Source organism: Barbus barbus, assembly GCF_936440315.1.
Source record: "Barbus barbus genome assembly, chromosome: 22".
Lineage (NCBI taxonomy): Eukaryota > Metazoa > Chordata > Actinopteri > Cypriniformes > Cyprinidae > Barbus > Barbus barbus.
The window spans coordinates 2,358,983-2,378,285 of NC_136750.1; the positions used below are offsets into that span (position 1 = coordinate 2,358,983).

The 19,303-nt window shown below is 36.5% G+C and overlaps 1 protein-coding gene and 1 long non-coding RNA gene across 2 annotated transcripts in view; one reads left to right on the top strand and one right to left on the bottom strand.

The window, feature by feature from the left end:
- The first annotated feature begins 1,063 nt into the window (after positions 1 to 1,063).
- On the top strand, positions 1,064 to 16,061 carry LOC306888412. The gene is made up of 4 exons (XR_013785745.1): positions 1,064 to 1,289; positions 1,620 to 1,890; positions 2,676 to 3,172; positions 13,073 to 16,061. It is a non-coding gene; the product is annotated as an uncharacterized lncRNA (long non-coding RNA).
- Positions 16,062 to 18,054: 1,993 nt separating this feature from the next.
- The window catches only part of LOC306888248 (somatolactin-like), a gene marked incomplete at both ends in the record, with an annotated part of 32,841 nt that continues 31,592 nt past the window's right edge, over positions 18,055 to 19,303 (bottom strand). Inside the window, 2 exons of the mRNA XM_079446448.1 lie at positions 18,055 to 18,258; positions 18,329 to 18,508. Coding sequence (XP_079302574.1) covers positions 18,055 to 18,258; positions 18,329 to 18,508 — 384 coding nt within the window. The remainder of the gene's footprint in view (positions 18,259 to 18,328; positions 18,509 to 19,303) is intronic.

Consider the following 19,303-nt stretch of genomic DNA (forward strand, 5'->3'; position numbering starts at 1 on the left):
GTGAAAATAAGATGTCATTTTTGAATATGTCATTTGAGTAACTGGGAATCTCAATAGAACACGAGGGTTAAGAGAATCAATTGCACATACTTAACTATGGGATTGTTCCTCTCAGAATAAACTCTGATGTTCCACCTACTCACAGCAGGAGCATCAGGAGAAAAGCAGGTGTCTTGTGTGACCTGCTTATGCGATTAAAAGCCCCATGAGGGGTCATCAACCCAACAGGCCTTATCTGTTCACACGAGAGGGGAATTTGTGGCCAGAAACAAATGTGAATCGGTCTTTTATTTGTTCGTGAGACGGTTTTGCAGATAGCTCTGGATGATTCACACGGAAACGCATCTGGTAGAATCATTGGTGGCTGGTGCATTTAAGATATTCCTGCTGCTGTGGGTCTATCTCATAAATCCACTCTGGGTAAATCGAGGCCATCTTTAGAACTTTCGTGAACTTCTAAAGTAACGACACTGACGGAACAGTAAAGCTTAATTCCTGATAACGATTATTTAGACTGGTGTTTATGTGCCACGCAGTGTCTAGAAAGAAGAGAAAGAAGAACACTGGATGTTTGAGAGGGCTTAGGCTTCCATCTGCTGGCCATTTTATGAAAATACAATATGGTACCACATGTGGGTACAAAATCATCATTACAATATTACATATAATGTAAAAAAATAATATCATATAAATTATTAAGAATATTCGTTTTTTATATATATTTTAATTATATAATATTTGTACTTACTACATTTCTTGTTATATATACACACACACACACAACATATAATTTCCCTTCTTTTTCTTTTTATTCTATTATTTTTTTTTTAGCAAAAGGATCTCTCAGGTGGCATGTGCAATTTTTTTTTTTTTGACATAAAAAGCATTGATATAATATTCAAAAGGAGGCCCGACTTGAGAATAGTTTTGCATTTACATACACCTCTTCAGCTTGCCTTCACCCAGATATTTTGGATCCACAAATAGCATGTGGAAGGAAGCTTCCCTGTACACATAGCCAAGCGAAGGAAGAGAGATAAAAAGGGAGAGAAAGTGAGGAGGAGGAGGGGAAGGGGGAGAAAATAAGAAAGCATAGGAGCTGCTGGCAAGCCTTGGTGCTTTTAATTGGTTCCAAGTGTCCCAGATTTTCTCGCATTGGAGAGCTCCTCTGGTCCTCCTCTCTGGAGCTCCTCTGGAACGTCCTCCGTAAGCAGCATGGACTCCATTTGCCCCTGGATTCTTTATTGTTATTAGGCAATTTCCTGGGGAACTTCTGGACGGCAGTGCAGGTAATGGATAAGATTTAGCGGTGACCCCGTTGATGAGGTGGGCCAGACCCGCAAACTCTAAAACACCCACACAACAGCTGCTGCTCTTACGTCACTGACTGTGTTACTCGCAATAATTTAAGAAAGTCATAAAAATGAAGTACAAAATGTACCGATAACAATTCTTTGAATAAAATGTTGGGCTTCTCTATAAATGGGTTATCACAAACACTGCCAGATTAAATATGAGACGATATGCATAATGTACACCCACAGAAAACATTGGGTCTTAAATTATTAATTCAGGTCAACATTTAACAATGTTTTTATATTTTGCCATTCTCATTTCAGGTACAGTGAGACTTCTGAATGATCTATTTGTAGGGAATAATTTTCTTTATTTATTCGTCTGTTTGATTGCAATACGAACACAAAAAGAGATTTTTTTCTGGATATAATCGTCAGGAGTCATAGTGTTCACTAACATTAAATCTCCTCGTGGACAGCCTGCATTTGTCATTCAGCTTTAAAGCTCAAGAACTCAGAGAGCTGCAAATCTCCGCCACCTTTATTCTGCTCCTGCCAAGCGTCTTCAAGACTGAATCTTCCCTGAAGCCTAGAAGTAAGATCCCTCAGTCATTAAGATCCATCCATCATGGCTACAGGAGTTAGAAGAACTCAATCAGACACAGAAAGCCCAATATATACCTGTCAGCCGTACTAGTTTCAGCAATAAAGTAAATTCAAAGTTCAAGTTGCAAAGACTGAATACTTGGCAATTGATTAAACTTTTTAAAATTTAAACTGTTTAAAATGTAAGTGCCAAGTTTTTAGAATTATACTCTTTGTATTATCTTTTATGACTTAGAACAACATGCATACTAATTTCAAGAAATGTTTTAATTTAATGATGACATATGATAAATGTCATATGGTGTGACCGTTAAGTAAATAGTAATAACATTTTTCTTTAAAAGAATGATAATAAAATAATAACATTCATGATGGTTTAAAAAGTTAAGACTTTAAAAAAATGCGAATTATTAATTCATAAATGCATTACATTTTTGGGGAGTCACATCACATAACATTTCACAACCTGAACTGACCTTGTCATGTCATAAGAAGGTCAAATTCAATTCAATTTTGAGAGACTTTCTATGTTATCACTTCTATTTTGTTTGGACCACGACTTTAATTTGGAGGACTTAATAATTCATTATGTATAACCCTTAATATATAAAAATTAATATGAAATAATAACATTTACATCTATTAAAATTGAATTCAGAAACTAAAAACAATCATCATAAGAGAGGTGTATTCAAGTGATTGTGTAAACTGAACAAATCATTAGAGATGAAGACCAGATTCACTTTAAAAGTTGTCTGACTTCTTTTTTTAAAGCTGAAACGGAAGTTTGAAGACAGGTGCACTGTCAATGTTGAGTTTAAGCTGAGAAAACAAACAAACAGTCCCTGGAAAACCTTGTTATCGCAGCCTGACCACTCACTCACAGGAGTTGTTTTGGCTGCCTCATAATGGAGCGACACAGAGAGAACCCAACAACCAAACAAACCAAACCCAACATCAGTCCCCAGGTTTCTCTCATTCATCACCGCGAGGGGCCAGACCTGTGAATGCACATTCAGAGACCCCCAACCCTCCTGCTGAGAGCGAGAAGACCACCATGCAGAAAGCTCCACGTCTCTGGATCTCCTCCCATCCTGTTTCCCTACTGCTTGGCCCTGATAAGTCTTCTTAGTCAGGAGGAACAGCGATGGCCTTTGCCTGAGTCACCGGAAATGGAGGAAACAGAATTCCTTACGCGACAACGAAAGACACAATGGAGAGAGGAAACACTGATATGGAGAGGACGAGAAAGAATAAGACAAGAACAGATAGTAAGAGGAGCCGTTTGTCAAGTTTCTCCAAGTCTTGAGTGGGGAAATTAACTCTTTAAGTCCAGAGGTTCTTCAGGACCAGGTTTTACATTGGACATCAAGTAGCGACCTAAAACGTTTTTTTTTGGGGCATAAGTAAATAAAATAAAGTAAAATAATAATAATCAAAAATTAATTACATTATATAACTGTGTAGGGTCATGTAGGGTGAAACGTTTGGGTTAAAATGGAAAAATGGACAAATATGAAATATAACAATTTTATTAAATATTTTATTTTTATTAATATTGTACTTAATTAAAATATGATCTTGAATTAGAATATATTCAAATAATGAAAAATTGTTTTGAAGAGTGAAAATATAGATGTTTAATATAATGTATTCCAAAATATCTCTTTGGTGGTCTTGTATTGCCCAATTAATCTTAGATCAAATTTGTTCTAGTTTGCACCAAAATTGTCACATGCCTGTGATGACATTTCTGAAAAATATTATGTTGCTTCTTGAATATTTCACAAAAAAATTAAATGTCCAGTGAATAGTTATGCACTAGCCTAAATTGTTATGCGTTAAATGTGTTATACCCAACCCTAAACCTAACCGATAATGTTAACAAAAGCCAATTTAAGAAAAAAAAAAATGTTTTAGCTTATTTCTGTTAGTTTTAAGCTCTTTTATCATCGTTAGTGTTTTATGTACACGTATCGAGCACTTTACATCGCAAGTGCAATGCTGTACCAGGTGCGCTAATGAGCAAATTTACTATATCAGCAAAGGCAAACATATACAGTTGTGGTCAGAATTATTGGAACCATTGGTAAATATGATCAAAGAAGACTGTGAAAATTAACCTGCTTTGTTAATCCTTTTGATCTTTTATTAAAAAAAATCACAAAAAGCTAACCTTTTATTGGATAATAAGAATTTAAAATGGGGGGGGGGGGTATCATTATGAAATAAATGTTTTTCTCAAACACACGTTGGACACAATTATTGGCACCCATAGAAATTCTTAAGAGTAAAATATCTCTGAAGTATACTCCCATTCATATTCACAATTTTGAGCACTCCAGGGTGATTATGAACATGAAATTATCCAGCCATGGCTTCCTGTTTCACAGAAATATAAATAGGAGGGAAAACAAAGCCCAAATTCCCTTAATCATCCATCACAATGAGAAAAAACAAAGAATATATTTCTGATGTGCAGCAAAAGATAATTGAGCTTCACAAATTGGTGAAGTGGCTTTAAGAAAAGAGCTAGAGCAGTGAAAATCCCCATTTCCACCATCAGGGCAATAATTAAGAATTTCCAATCAACAGAAAATGTAATGAAACTGCCTGGAAGAGGACGTGTGTCTATATCGTCCTAATGCACGGTGAGAAGGAGCGTTTGAGTGGCTAAAGACTCTCCAAGGACCACAGCTGGAGAATTGCAGAAAATAGTTGAGTCTCGGGGTCAGAAAACCTTAAAAAAAATTGTCAAACAGCCCCTACATCACCACATGTTGTTTGGGAGGATTTCAAGAAAAATTCTCCTCACTCATCCAAAAACAATCTCCAGCATATTCAGTTATCAGACAGGACTGGCACTTCAAATGGGACTGGCTTCTATGGTCAGATGAAACTAAAAAATGAGCTTTTTAGCAGCAAACACTCAAGATGGGTTTGGTGAACACAGGGATAAAAAGTACCCCATGTGTACAATGAAATATACTGCTGTATTTGTGATGTTGTGGGCCTATATTTCTGCTGGAGGTCTTGGACATCTTGTTCAGACACATGGCATCATGGATTCTATCAAATATCAACAGATAAAAAATCAATAAGTGACTGACTCTGTTAGAAATCTTATAATGGGCCATGTTTGGATCTTCCAACCGTACAATAATCCAAACACAAACCTCAAAAACAACACAAAAATGGGTCACTGAGCACAAAACCAAGCTTCTGCTGGCCATTCCAGTCCTCTGACCTGAACCCTGTAGAAAATAAGTGAGGTGATCTGAAGAGAAGAAGCACCGTCATGGAGCTGTGAATCTGAAGGATCTGGAGTGATTCTGGATGAAGGAATGGTCTCTGATCTCTTGTCAGGTGTTCTCTAACCTCATCAGGCATTATAGGAGAAGATTTAGAGCTGTTAAACTGACAAATGGAGGTTTCAAAAAGTATTGAATAAAAAGGTGTCGTTAATTGTGACCAATGTGTATCAGAGAAAAACATTTATTTCATAATGATATTTCCCCCCATTTTAAATTCTTATTCTCCAATGAAAGGTTAGCTTTTTGTGAATTTTTTAAATAAAAGATCAAAAGGATTAACAAAGCAGGTTAATTTTCACAGTCTTCTTTGATCATATTTACCAAGGGTTCCAATAATTCTGACCACAACTGTAGAGCTAGTTATATGACACAAGCCGCAATATGTATTAAATCACACGCTACGGTAAATGCGTTTTGAGGTAATATTGTGCAAGGAACTGCAAAAAAAAACGTCTATATTAATTGAAAAACTGCCTAACAAGGAATAAAAGTTGTTGATGTTTTACTGCAAGTAGTGCTCAGATATAAACCATGGTGAATTGTATAGGTATGTTTTTTTTGTTTTGTTTTTTTCTCTCTCAGTAAGCCTGTGTTGTTATTAGCAAGCAATGAGAACAGACTTTTTCAGGCTGCCACTTAAAAAAAAAAAAAATAAAGCTGTTAAAATATTATAGCTAAAAAGTTGTCAGTGCTGAATGCTTGTACAGTGTATCTGTGGGGAATGGGGTTTTTGTAAGAAACTAATGTGTGGCCATAGAAGAAATCCTCACTTACCAATATTGTAATGAAGTTGTATACGAGCTACACATTTTCTCGGTCACACAGGGAGCTGCCTGTGGATGCAATCAGAAACCAGGAAACTACTAAAGCCTTGGACGGTTAACACTTCTGCAGTGGGAGACAAAGAGGGAACATGAACGTCTGTGTGTGTGTGTGTGTGTGTGTGTGTGCGCGTGTGTGGTCGTTAGCCTCAGTACCATCTGGTTCTGTGTGAGCTGTACAGCTGTAGTGACTGTGCTGCCACCACTTGGTTCTTTTGTTCCGTTCGGTCTCTGATTTACTGTCTGGATTTTTATCAGACGGCCGCATGCCGGGGCCTGCGGTACACCTCGCCTTCACCGCGCGGACAGGCAGTTAGGCCTCCCCTGAACGCCCTGCCAAACCTCCACTCACTCCCACACACACTGCACCACACGCACCGGCCGTGAGCCCTGCTGCACTGCTGCATGCTGGGTAGGCAGCCGTTTAGAAAGAGAAATGAATCGCTGTGCGTGTTTTCATGACATCATGAACACGGCATGTGAATTTCAGCAGCGCAATAAGCAAAAACTTGGCATGTTAAGACAGAACAAATTAGAGTGCAAAATAATTAAACAGACGTGCTTATATTAATTCCAAAACACCATTGCAAAAATCTTTATGTGTAAATATGTAAATAGGTATACTTACCTCTCCCCCAGACTTGATTGGTCCATTGTTTCCAAGTTGAAAGTTATTTACTGTGCTGCATATAGAATAAAAATATTTAATAGGGAATCAATATCTGATTCACAAGCTTGCAAATAGATTTTATTTAACTCTGATTCATTTTGGCATATTTCAGTTACAAAATCTTTTTTTTTTGCATATATATGAAAAAGATCTGTTTGATTTCTTCAATTATTTGAAAAATCCATATTTTACCCAGCCTCAATTATTATCTTGATATGGCATCTTAAAAATGCAGAACCCATGATGTCAAATGCTTATAAATCATAACGGTTTATAACAGTGTGTGGTCGGCTCGCTTGTAAAAGTATAACATCCAGCTATCCGTCGGTTCGATTTTTTGTCCTGCTGATGTGGTGATGCATTCTTTTTGCACTTTACTGCCCTTCAGCTTAATTTTAGTCTTTTTCTAACTACAGCCTTAAATCTGAATGTCAGAAAGAACATTATGCTTCTACGCCTCTATATTGTGCGATATGTGTGCTTGACCTTCCAACCCTGCCAGTTATCAGATTCCTGTGGGATATTATTGCCTCCACCTCCATCTCTTTCGCTTGCTCTCTCTCTCTCTCTTTGGCTACTCGTGTTCATGAGGTAATGTCTGAATTGGTAATCTGTCTCTGTGTGTCTTTGAGAGAGAAATCTTTCTTCTCAAAGCATGCCTAAAAACCTTACACCAGACCTTCCTTGAAAATCAACACAGAAAGTCAGCATTCAAAACAGAAACTGGATCCTTTATGCATATAAATGCAACATTAGATATCCAAAACAAACTCGCAGAGAGTTCACATGTAAGTGGATTGGTAGGCTACTAGGCAAAGACATAAATAACTATTTCAAGCATACAAATGATAGTACACCATTTTTCTACAGTGGTCTCTAATTCTGAGGGGGGAAAAAAGACCACAATAATGGTCCTGGTCAGTGCTGTCAGAAAGGAATGTGAGCCACTAATTTGAGGTTGGTTAGAGAACCACAACAAGTAAACACATCGTTCTCCTAATTTACTAACCACACAACCAACTGGATGGCCTTGGAAATGGTTTTCTATCTATTTATCAAGTGTTTATTGAAGACAGAGATGATTTAAAATGTCATATAAATGACAAATTAATATTTTATAATATAATATACTATAATTAAGCAATATTTAAAAAACTACACTGCAAAACATGCTTTTCTTACTTAGATTTGTTGTCTTGTCTCCAGCCAAAATATCTAAAAATTATTAAAAAGAAGGATTTTCTAGACAAGTAAAAATTATTATTATTTGGTCCATCCACCAACAAAAATAGATCCAAACTGAGTCGAGGTACAATCAGTCGCTGGATTTTGACGAGCAACACAAGCTAGTGTCATTTCATTCCTGAATAAATCAGTGATTCGAACGAATCAGTTGATTAATTGATTCAAAGACTCACTTACGGATTTGTGTCACCACCTGCTGACGTATATATTTACGGAGCCCCTAAGAGCTCATGGTGGTGGAAAGATTTCGGGGTTGGTGAAAAAAATTTGGGGTGGGAGGAATTTTCCATCGCAAAACTTTGCGTTCTCTCGCAAAACTAATAATCATATGTATGCTGAATGTGTTATTCGTTGGTGTATAAAGTACCTGAAAGCCATACTTAAGTAAAAGTACAGAAAACGACTTTGGTAGAAATTGAAGTCACCGTTTTTTTTTTATTTTTTATCTTAAACGTACTTAAGTATTGAAAGTAAAAATACAAGTACATGCAAAATGTAAAAGTAGCAAAAAAAATAAAATAATACAAAATGTTCATGCACAGCTTGAGTAGAAAGATTGTGTTCAGTTTTAACTCTTTCTTTTATTTTCTATTCTTGGGTAAGAATAAGAAGCACCTCATCCGGTATTTAGTTTCTTTCATTCCAACATAAGAAAACGTTTCTGGAATCTGCATCTGAAATAGCATTTAGATGTATTTACACAGTTTAATGTTTCTCAGAGGGGACATGGATGCATTTAAACTGCAGTTACAGATGCATATAGGCCTAATGTTTTGCTTTTTACATAAACCGTTAAATACTGATATTTAAAATAATTTAAAAAGTGAAAAACGAAAAAAATAGTCGAAATGTGAAATTAAAACCGCCAGTAGGTGGCAGCAACAGTACTGTGTTCTTTGTATGGAACTATTTTTGTTGGCAATATTAAGCAAAAACAAGCAATATTATGTCTAAAATGTAAGGCACTTATTGCTGGAATTTTAAGTTTTAATAGACTAATAAATCAATGTGCGTGCACTCTCTGTGTGTGATTTGGTGATATAGCCTACTCGATAATGTCAGATGGCACATCATAAACACTTACCATATTATCGCAGAAGATACTGTATATTGCACACCCCAGACTCAACTAGAGTGGGACATGAATCATCCGCAGTTGTTCGTGCACTTGTTTGCACATGAGCAAAGGTGTTTTTAGGAGTCTAAGCTTGCAAGCGCCAGAACACTGATTCGTCAAACCTGCTTTCCTGCAGTCCGTGTTCTTCTGACTTCTGACAATTTTGTAGTAAGTAACGAATAGGCTTCGGGGAAATGTATCGGAGTAAAAGTATACATTTTAATTAGGAAATGTAGTGGAGTAAAAGTAAAAGTTGGCTGAAATATAAAAACTCAAGTAAAGTACAGATACTCCCAAAAAATACTGAAGTGCTGTAACAAAGTATTATTACTTCATTACATTACACCACTGGTGTTATTATTGTATTACTTTATTTATTTAAATCTTTTTTTGTTAAATTTATTCCAGGAATACCAGGCCTCTCAGCCCATAGTTTCACAAAATCATAATGACATGGCAGATAATCTTTACTTCATTCCATGATATATATATATATATATATATATATATAGCAAATATGTGGTAGGCATATTTGCTGAAAAGTGTGCCATCTGAACACCCCTCTTTTTGTCATTTTTTTATTAAATATTTATCATTTCTGGAGCCTGCATTTTAAGAAGCACTTTTAATAATTTGGACTCTTCAAGCACAACAAGTCTACAAATCTGGCCCTTTAATACCTGGCAAGTGATGTGTTTGAGTCATATTTATTTTTCATTATCTAATTGAAATGATCCAGAATCCTATGCATTTCTAAACTCAAGTGGGATAAACTGCAGTGGCTGAATAATTCAGTACTGCTTATTATTATTAATATTATTTATGCATGCATAAATGAGACTGTACAAAAAGAAATAAGAGATATGCACTGTGGAATTATTCCTCTGGTCCTAAAAGGAAATTATCTGTATTATATTATATGGCTATATGGCAAAAACTCTTGAGGAAATTAAAATGCTTTTATTTGTTTATTTATTTATTTTTATTCTTGTGTCACATTCTAAAGCAAACAGTCTCTGTTTGGAAGAGAGACAAATATATTTCTTCTCCTCCTCGAGCAGAAATATTCAGCATCACAGCTTATGTTTGAAATCTTTTGGTCTCAAAGCAGCATCTGTGAAGATCTCACAAGGTTCTTCTGGCTGAAGTAAGAAAAATAGGAAATTACACTGATTAAAAATGCGGCTTTGGATGGCTCCTGTCCCGAGCATCATCCCACCACTTTGTTGGGATGCTTTTAAAATCAACATGTTTTTTCCGAAACACTAATGGTTTAATTGCCGAGCATAAGGTGTTTTTTTTATTTATTTAAGTATTTTTTCCCTCCATCTGTTTGAAGCTGAGGTATGAAAAGATGAGATAGATGCTCATATGGACCACTTATATCTGTCTACAAGAAGACCTGAACTCCTGAACTGAAAAACAGATGGGAGTCTATCAAAATTCTTTCAAACAAGCATACGTGAATAAACGTGAAGCGTTTCACGTCTCGGTATTCTGCCAACAACAGCTTGGTTTGCAGACTTTTTTGTTCAATTGGAATGTTTCAAAACATTTGAAGGTCGAGAGTTGGAGTCATAATCAGCAGAAAATTGTGTAGACAGTGATTCAGACGAACACCTCACGTCAGTTTTGAAAGTAGAAGTTGTGCATTTAGCGAACAAAGCAAGGGCGAAAGGTTCAAATATTTCAGTGATGTGAAACTGACACATTGCTGAAGCCTACTGTAAATATTCCTAAAATATGATGACCGTGACTCCTGACTTATCCTGACTTATCTCAATTCCTCAGCATATCCAATAGCTCACAACAACTTGATGATGTAACAGAAACTATTGAGTCTCACTTTTCTAGCACTTTAGATACGGTTGCTCCTTTACGATTAAGGAAGATTAAGGAAAAGAGTCCAACACCGTGGTATAATGAGCACACTCCGTCCCTAAAGAGAGCAGCCCGGAAAATGGAGCGCAGCTGGAGAAAAACAAAATTAGAGGTATTCCGTATTGCTTGGCGGGAAAGTACCCTATCGTACAGAAAAGCATTAAAAACTGCTAGATCTGCTTACTTTACGTCTCTTTTAGAAGAAAACAAACACAACCCCAAGTATTTATTTAATACAGTGGCTAAATTAACAAAAAATATAACATCAGCAGGTGCAGACATTACCCAGCAGCACAGTAGTAATGACTTTATGAACAACTTTACTTCCAAGATCGAAACTATTACAGATAAAATTGTAACCATGCAGCTGTCAGTCACAGTATTGCATCAGATAGTGCACTATAGATCCCCTGAGGAACAATTCCACTCATTCTCTTCTATTGGAAATGAAGAATTGTATAAACTTGTTAAATCATCTAAACCAACAACCTGTATTTTAGACCCTGTTCCATCTAAGCTCCTAAAACAAGTACTTCCAGAAGAAATAGATCCTCTTCTGAATATTATTAACTCATCATTGTCATTAGGATATGTCCCAAAAACATTGAAACTGGCTCTTAATAAGCCTCTCATTAAAAAAGCACAACTTGACCCCAAAGAATTAATTAATTACAGGCCGATCTCGAATCTCCCTTTTCTGTCAAAGATATTAGAAAATGTAGTAACATCACAACTATGTTCCTTCTTAGAGGAAAAATTATATATGTGAGAATTTACAGTCAGGTTTTAGACCATATCATAGTACTGAGACTGCTCTCATTAGAGTTACAAACGACCTGCTTTTATCATCTGATCGTGGTTTTATCTCGTGGTTTCACACTATCGACCACAAATTTATTTTAAATAGACTAGAAAATTATGTTGGCATTAGAGGAAGTGTACTGGCATGGTTCAAATTGTACTTATCTGACTGCCATCAATTTGTGGCAGTAAATGAAGAGGTATCATACCAATAACAAGTGCATTATGGAGTACCTCAAGGCTCAGTACTTGGCCCCTTACTTTTCACGCTTTACATGTTACCCTTGGGAGATATCATTAGGAAACATGGTGTTAGCTTTCACTGTTATGGTAATGATATCCAGCTCTATATTTCTTTGCAACCTGATGAAACTTACCAATTTGCAAAACTAACTGAATGTATAGTTGACATCAAAAACTGGATGACTAGCAATTTCTTATTGCTAAACTCTGAAAAAAACAGGTGTTAATTATTGGACCAAAAACTTTTGCATGTAATAACCTAGATCATTGTCTAATATTTGATGGCTGCTCTGTAAATTCTTCGTCATCAGTTAGGAAGCTAAGCGTACTTTTTGATAGCAATCTTTCCTTCGAAAAACATGTTTCTAGCATTTGTAAAATTGCATTTTTCCATCTTAAAAATAGATCTAAATTACAACCTATGCTCTCAATATCAAATGCAGAAACATTAATTCATGCATTCATGACCTCGGAGCTAGATTATTGTAATGCTTTTTTGGATGGTTGCTGTGCACGTTTAATAAACAAACTCCAGCTGGTTCAAAATGCAGCAGCTAGAGTTCTTACTAGAACCAGGAATTATGAACACATTAGCCCGGTTTTGTCAACAATGCACTGGCTCCCTATTAAACATCGTATATATTTTAAGATCTTGCTAATTACATATAAGGCCCTGAATGGTTTGGCACCTCCGTATTTGAGTGAGCTCTTATCCTATTATAGTCCTTCACGTCCGCTGCGATCTCAAAACTCTGGCCATTTGATAATACCTAGAATATCAAAATCAACTGCGGGCGGGAGATCGTTTTCCTATTTAGCGCCCAAACTCTGAAACAATCTACCTAACACTGTTCAGGAATCAGACACACTCTGTCAGTTTAAATCTAGATCTCTTTAACCTGGTTTACACATAATACACTATCACATTTCTATAATTCAAATCCATTAAAGGATTGTTAGGCTGCATTAATTAGGTCAACTGAAACCGGTAACACTTCCCAAAACACCTGATGTACTTGTTACATTGTTAGAAGAAGGGCATCTACGCTAATTTTAGTCTGTTTCTTTCTTATTCCGAGGTCACCGTAGCTACCCAGATCCAGTCCGTATCCAGATCAGATGGTGGATCAGCACCTAGAGATGACCTCTACAGCCAGGACACCTAGATGAGCCCCAGAGACTGATCCCCAGTGAAGACCCTGTCTCAAGACAAGACTACAGGAACCAGATGAGTCCTTTGCACAATCTGATTCTGCTTTAGCCTAGATTTAAACTGCTGATTTAGTCTGGCCAGAGGAGAATGACACTATTTCGACAAACTATTCCCACGTCTAAATACTGTAAAGTTGCTTTATATCAAGCTGATGTAAAGTTGCTTTGACACACTTTGCATTGTTAAAAGCGCTATACAAAACATATTGACTTGACTTGACTCCTGAAAAATTGCTTGACATGAAAATAAAAACTCACCAACCTGAGCTTTGCAAATCAACACCCACACATCTGTCAGAAACAAGTCGTCCAGAACTAATGCAATTTTCCAAACAAACACCCCGACAGAACTGGGTGTACCAAGCAAAACATGACTTTTAGCCCAAAGACAGTCATTTCCTCATTAATTTTGGATGATAAATGTAAACATTTTGGTATTTATTCCATGCGCTGATAGTCACTTTACTAGGGTCTGTCAGTAAAGTGGTCATTTTGGGTAATTGCTCAGGGGTTTGTATTTTACCGGCAGTGGCGTGGGAATGTTGTATGAATGCCAGTCTGGATTGATGAGGTCTTCCCTAACTGGCCTCCAGCGAAGAGCTCTGTGCCTGATCTCTGTTGGCTGATGGCCCCATTTCCTACCAAATAAGTCCTTACAATCTCAACTTTATCATTATGAGACTTCTTTATCATAGATTATCTGAGTCACATTTAAAGTCCTATTTTACAGCTTTCTGCTTTTCAGCTTTCCCCAACAGGTACATTGGAAAGTAGTACACTTAACATACTGCACTTTTAAAAATAGTACTTATTACAGAAATAATAGACTTAAAAAGAATATACTTAAGTTTGAACTAAATGTTTGACGTAATTGCATGATATTTACAGTTGAATGAAAATATAGTATACTTTAAATTTATATGAAATGCAATTAGTTAAGATTAGTTAAGAGTGCTTTTTGACCCCCTTAAGTTCATCTATACGTACATGCAATTTAAAAAATATAATTGAATTTATTATTACAATATTGTCAATAATGTAAAATGTACAGATTTGTTTTATATTTTAACTTTAAATGTAATATCAATTAAAAGTGCACATTCAGTACAATAAGTGCACTTCTTTTCCACATTGCTCCACAAAGTTCCATGCTGTCATTAGAAAAATATCTTCTTATAATGCTAAATGTTTAATTAGCTTGTAGGTTGCTTTTTGCACTGCATTAAAATTCTTCAGAGTGTTTTGTTGACGTATGGTGGTAGACAACAGGCCCTTGACTCTCCATCTTTTTCTGTATTGCTCCCTCTTTCAGGCAAGAGAAACCCTAGCCGACTGTTACAACCTCAGCCACTCCATTTGACATCTATGCACATATTGGAACGGTTAATGGAGGCCTAACCCTGTGACCTTGTGACCTCTCCTCGTCTCACACATACACACAGCCTGTCTTAGACGGCCTCCAGGGAGGTCATGGACTCGGCAGGAGCACAGAATACACCATTCCCCCACTCACTGGGCTCAGCCGTGGGGTTACGCTCTCTTCTTCCACACCACTGCACTGGTCGGGACCGTATTGCACCTTGGCACTCAAAGCACAGAGGGACACTTGGGCCCTTAAGCAGACTTGAGATTTTCTCCAAAAATGGCACTAATGCGACTGCACCTTAAAGGATATTTTAGTTGATTTTTCCAAGAAATAAAGCTTTCACATTTCAAAAAGGGCATACAAGCACCATAAAAGTCTCTTAAAAGTGGTCTGTCCTAAGTCACACGATGGCTTTTGTGTAAGATAATGAGAAAATATTATTATCAAAAGATAATGAGGAAAAATTTTATAGAATCACTGAGCTGAACTCAAGAACCAGCTCATTCGGATTCATAAACAAAATCTGCCATGAATTGGTTGATTCAGTTCACTAAATCAGTCTGAATTATTTGTTAATGAATCAGACTGAACTGGTTCTTAAGTTTAACTCAATGAGGAACAAAAGGCAATAAGGAACTTTTTTTTAAGAGTGTAGCATATGATACATATTTAGGATATCATTATGATGCTTCTGCATCCATTTCAAAGCTCGATAGCTTCAGTCCCCATTCCCTGTAATAGCATAAAAAAAATACAAGCACATTTTTTGAAACAATGATTGATTTTTTTCAGTTTTGGGTGACCTATGCATTTAAACATCTATTTCTCTTTGTTTTCTCACTCCCTCTTTACTCCAGTAAGCACACCATCTCTCTCCTGATCTCCAGCAGTCTAGCTTTTCTTACCTGAGGTTATAATACTTAGACTGTGAAATCATCTAGTCACCGCCGCTCCCCAACTCCCCAAACTTTGGACGCTCTCGTATAGCAGATCTTTAATATTTATGGTTGTAGAGCCGAGGGAGCGGAAGGGGGCTGAGGGGTGGAGGTCCACACTGCTGCTTTCTTTGCAGTGCTGGCGGAGTGAGGCCCAGGGTGGCGGTTTAGCAGCCAGAGCCCAGGCATGGGCCTACATGTTGAAATGATTAGGACACAGGAAGCTGAACCTGACACTGCTGACACCAGGCCTCATTGCCACATCCTGCCCACAAGACCCTCACTGTGCCGGAGCACCCCTCTCATGACAGCCAGACGGTGATTTACACCTTCTGATAAGAGGAACTTGGACATGGAAATGGGGGTGTGGAATATTAAATGCTAGCACAATCATCATGTCCATTCAGGACCATTTTGAATGCGCGAAAATGTATCTTCGACCATTAAATTGCACATTTATTCAATTATTGTGGGTAAAAATGTATTTATTGGTAAATTAAAACTCTATGCATCTTATATTTGGAAAACAAAAAATAAACAAACAAGTGATTTCTCATGTTGGTCATATCTTATTTCTCATCGACCACCATGCACACCATAAATGCCTCAAAATGATATGATTTTAATAAAAATAAAAATAATAATATAAAATAAAAAATACACTAGAATGACCATTTCATGCTAAATCGTGAACTATAATACATGCATACATACACAGCCTACACATAAATTATATCAGACCCGTGTTCCATTCCATTTCTCTTCACCATTCTCATACTGACATATGTTCTGCCCTTGGAGAATTTGGGTATGAATATAAAAAAAAAATAATAATCTTCTTGCCTCCACTTTTCCTGATGGTATTTTTTTGTACTGCAGATGTCTAGTGCCACCGCCTGGTGTGGGCTATATTAAATTCATACTATGCTTTTGGGTACAGAATAATGCATGAAGAAGAAAAACATCATTGGCCATAGCACATTCGCAGTTTAGCTTTATAAATCTTATATGAATATTGATAAACGTTTGACATTGTTCTTGAGTACTGGGATTGTGTCTGAAAAAAAAGAAAAAAAGAATGAATAAATAAAATGCCTTTCATACCACTGATAAATAATTAAACGCTTTCTGATAAATGCAAGGACAAATCCGAATCCTTTCTCAAATTATGAATTATATGACAAAATCAAGGTTTCATAGCTGTCAAAAATGACCAGTTTGTAGAATGTTTGCTTGTGTTTCTGAATCTGCAGTTTATCCGTTGAGCCTTTGTAACGAACATTATAAATGTTTTAAAACTTTAAAACTACGACCATGAATTTAAAAATAAATGTGTGGGAAAATATGAGGTTTTTTTTGCAAATGCTTTGAGAAAAGTGAAGATGAGCTGACGTGATGTTTCCATGACAGGGATCATAAGGACGACGCGAGTCTGGCTTGGGCTCCCAGATGGTCATCTCTTGTGATTGTTTTCTGTAATAACACACTGCTGCTGTTGCCATCGCGATGGCCGATGGTTACAGACAGAGCTTTAAAGAACCACTACCTCATTAACATTTTTAACAGGCCTGTTTGTTTGTCTTTCCTACCCTCTGGTCATAATTATTAACAGTCAATTAACCCTCAGAAAAAGGGCATAACAGTGAGGGAGCCAAACTATTAAACCATGATTCACTAACTTTAGTCATATTCACCTCATCCTGTCTAGATGGAAAATTACTGCTGGATAATTTGACCACAACTTTGGAGGATAAGATCAATTTACTCGCATATAATTCAGAGACTTGTTTTCAGAGATTGCATGTTTTTTATGCATCTTATGCGGTGTTACTACTCAGATACATGTATCTTATTTCAAGGATTTTCAGAGATTGTAGATAGATAGATAGATACACACACAGAGAGAAATATTATATGCCTCTTTTTATTTACATAGATAAGTGTAATTTGACAAAGATAAAGTAAGAAAAAATTTGCATATGCACAAATCATCTTTTTTTTTTACAGACACACTTTACATTATTCAATCATTCTGCTCTTATTCTTTAGCCGTCCAGTAGTTATATTTTTATCTTGTGTCATATCTCATGTAAATTTCCACCATGTTCATCCATAAAGTAAAGCTTTTAGAACAAATCCCTCAGCCCACACACACACACACACACACACACTGGAAACATTTACAATTAATTACTTTGTGGCTTCATTAGCATATTTCTGTATCCAGAGCTTTTTCATCTAACTAATACAAAGGTGAAACCATCTCCACTATAAGAAATAAACATGCCTCCCAACACACCAGAGACCTGGAGAGACATTGAAAGACTATGTGGAGTCTGTATCGCATACAAACTCAAGTTCGGAAGAGAAAGGAGGAAATCAATAGTGCAGATGTTTGTGTGAATCTTCATCTGTTCCCTTCACGTTACACTAAATGAAGCCATTTCTGGCTCTCACTAAGGGATCTCACATAACTAGGGTAACTACTGCCAATTCACGCGCTTTCGATTCTTCAAAATAAAGCTTTTTTTTTATACAAGATGCATGTTTAGTAGGAAAGACAGCTGAGCTTGTTGCTCTGACGGCACTTGAGTAGCTTTAGGAAGGTCTCTATCTTGTGGGCGTCCTTCTTGAAGCAGATGAGAAGGTTGTAGTCCCTGAGGACGGACTCCGGGATCTCTGGGGACGGTTCATCATATGGGGTCAGCGTGTGCTCGAAGATGGACGGCGTCAGAATCCCTTCATCCAACATCTGCGGAGAAAGCGGAGTGAAATGCTGCCCAGCTCGGCTGCACAGTGAGACGCTGTTATTATTGATTTACCTTGCGGATGAGGACCACCACCCCCTGCTCGAGGCTGAGCAGTTTATCAGACACCCACTTGGTCTTGTTCAGCAGAGCGTCAGGGGCATCATCGTAACGATTAAGAGTAGTTTGCAGATAGATCAGGGGTTCCATCCACGACTGCACCAGCATCAGGACCGAGTGAAGCAGCCATTTATCCTGCATAAAACACACCGGGGGCGTGAAACGGCTCATGGGATCAACAATCCAGTGTCCATTGATTTTATTTTTTTAAAGAAAAGAGTTTGATATACTGGGACAACATACTGTAACTTAAAAAAATCTTCTCCAGTCCAAAAGGACCATTTATTACTAAGCTGTAAAAACGACTTGCTTGAACCTTCTGACTTGAGATACATGAATACATTAACAGACACTCGCCCACATTTACACATCGACAAAGAATGTTTGGTGTTCAGAAACCATCCCACCAAGTCACCAAGATGAGTTGTTATTCCTAAACACCAGAAAACGATATACATAATTCCAGTTTGCATGCAACTGACAAAAGCTGATTATATAAGCTTGACCTTAACAGCTTGTGATGCACATTTTAGGATTTGATTTGTTCTCATTTTAATGCAGACCAGGGTTATTATCATTAATTAAAACTAAAACCATAAACATATTTAAATACAATAAAAAATATATATTTTATATAATGTAATAAAAATAAGAAATATATTAGAATTTTTAAAAAAATATAGAAATGTAATACAATTTAACTGAAATAAAATAAAATGTCTAATTTTAATTTATACGTTAACTTCACATACTGAAATAAATAAAACTAAAACTGAAATAAAAATGACCAAAAACTACATAAAAAATAATACAAGTAACAAAAACACACAACAAAATTTATTAAAAATACAATTTATTTATATATATATATATATATATATATATATATATATAAATTATGCTAAAATTACACTGATTAAGACATTGAAA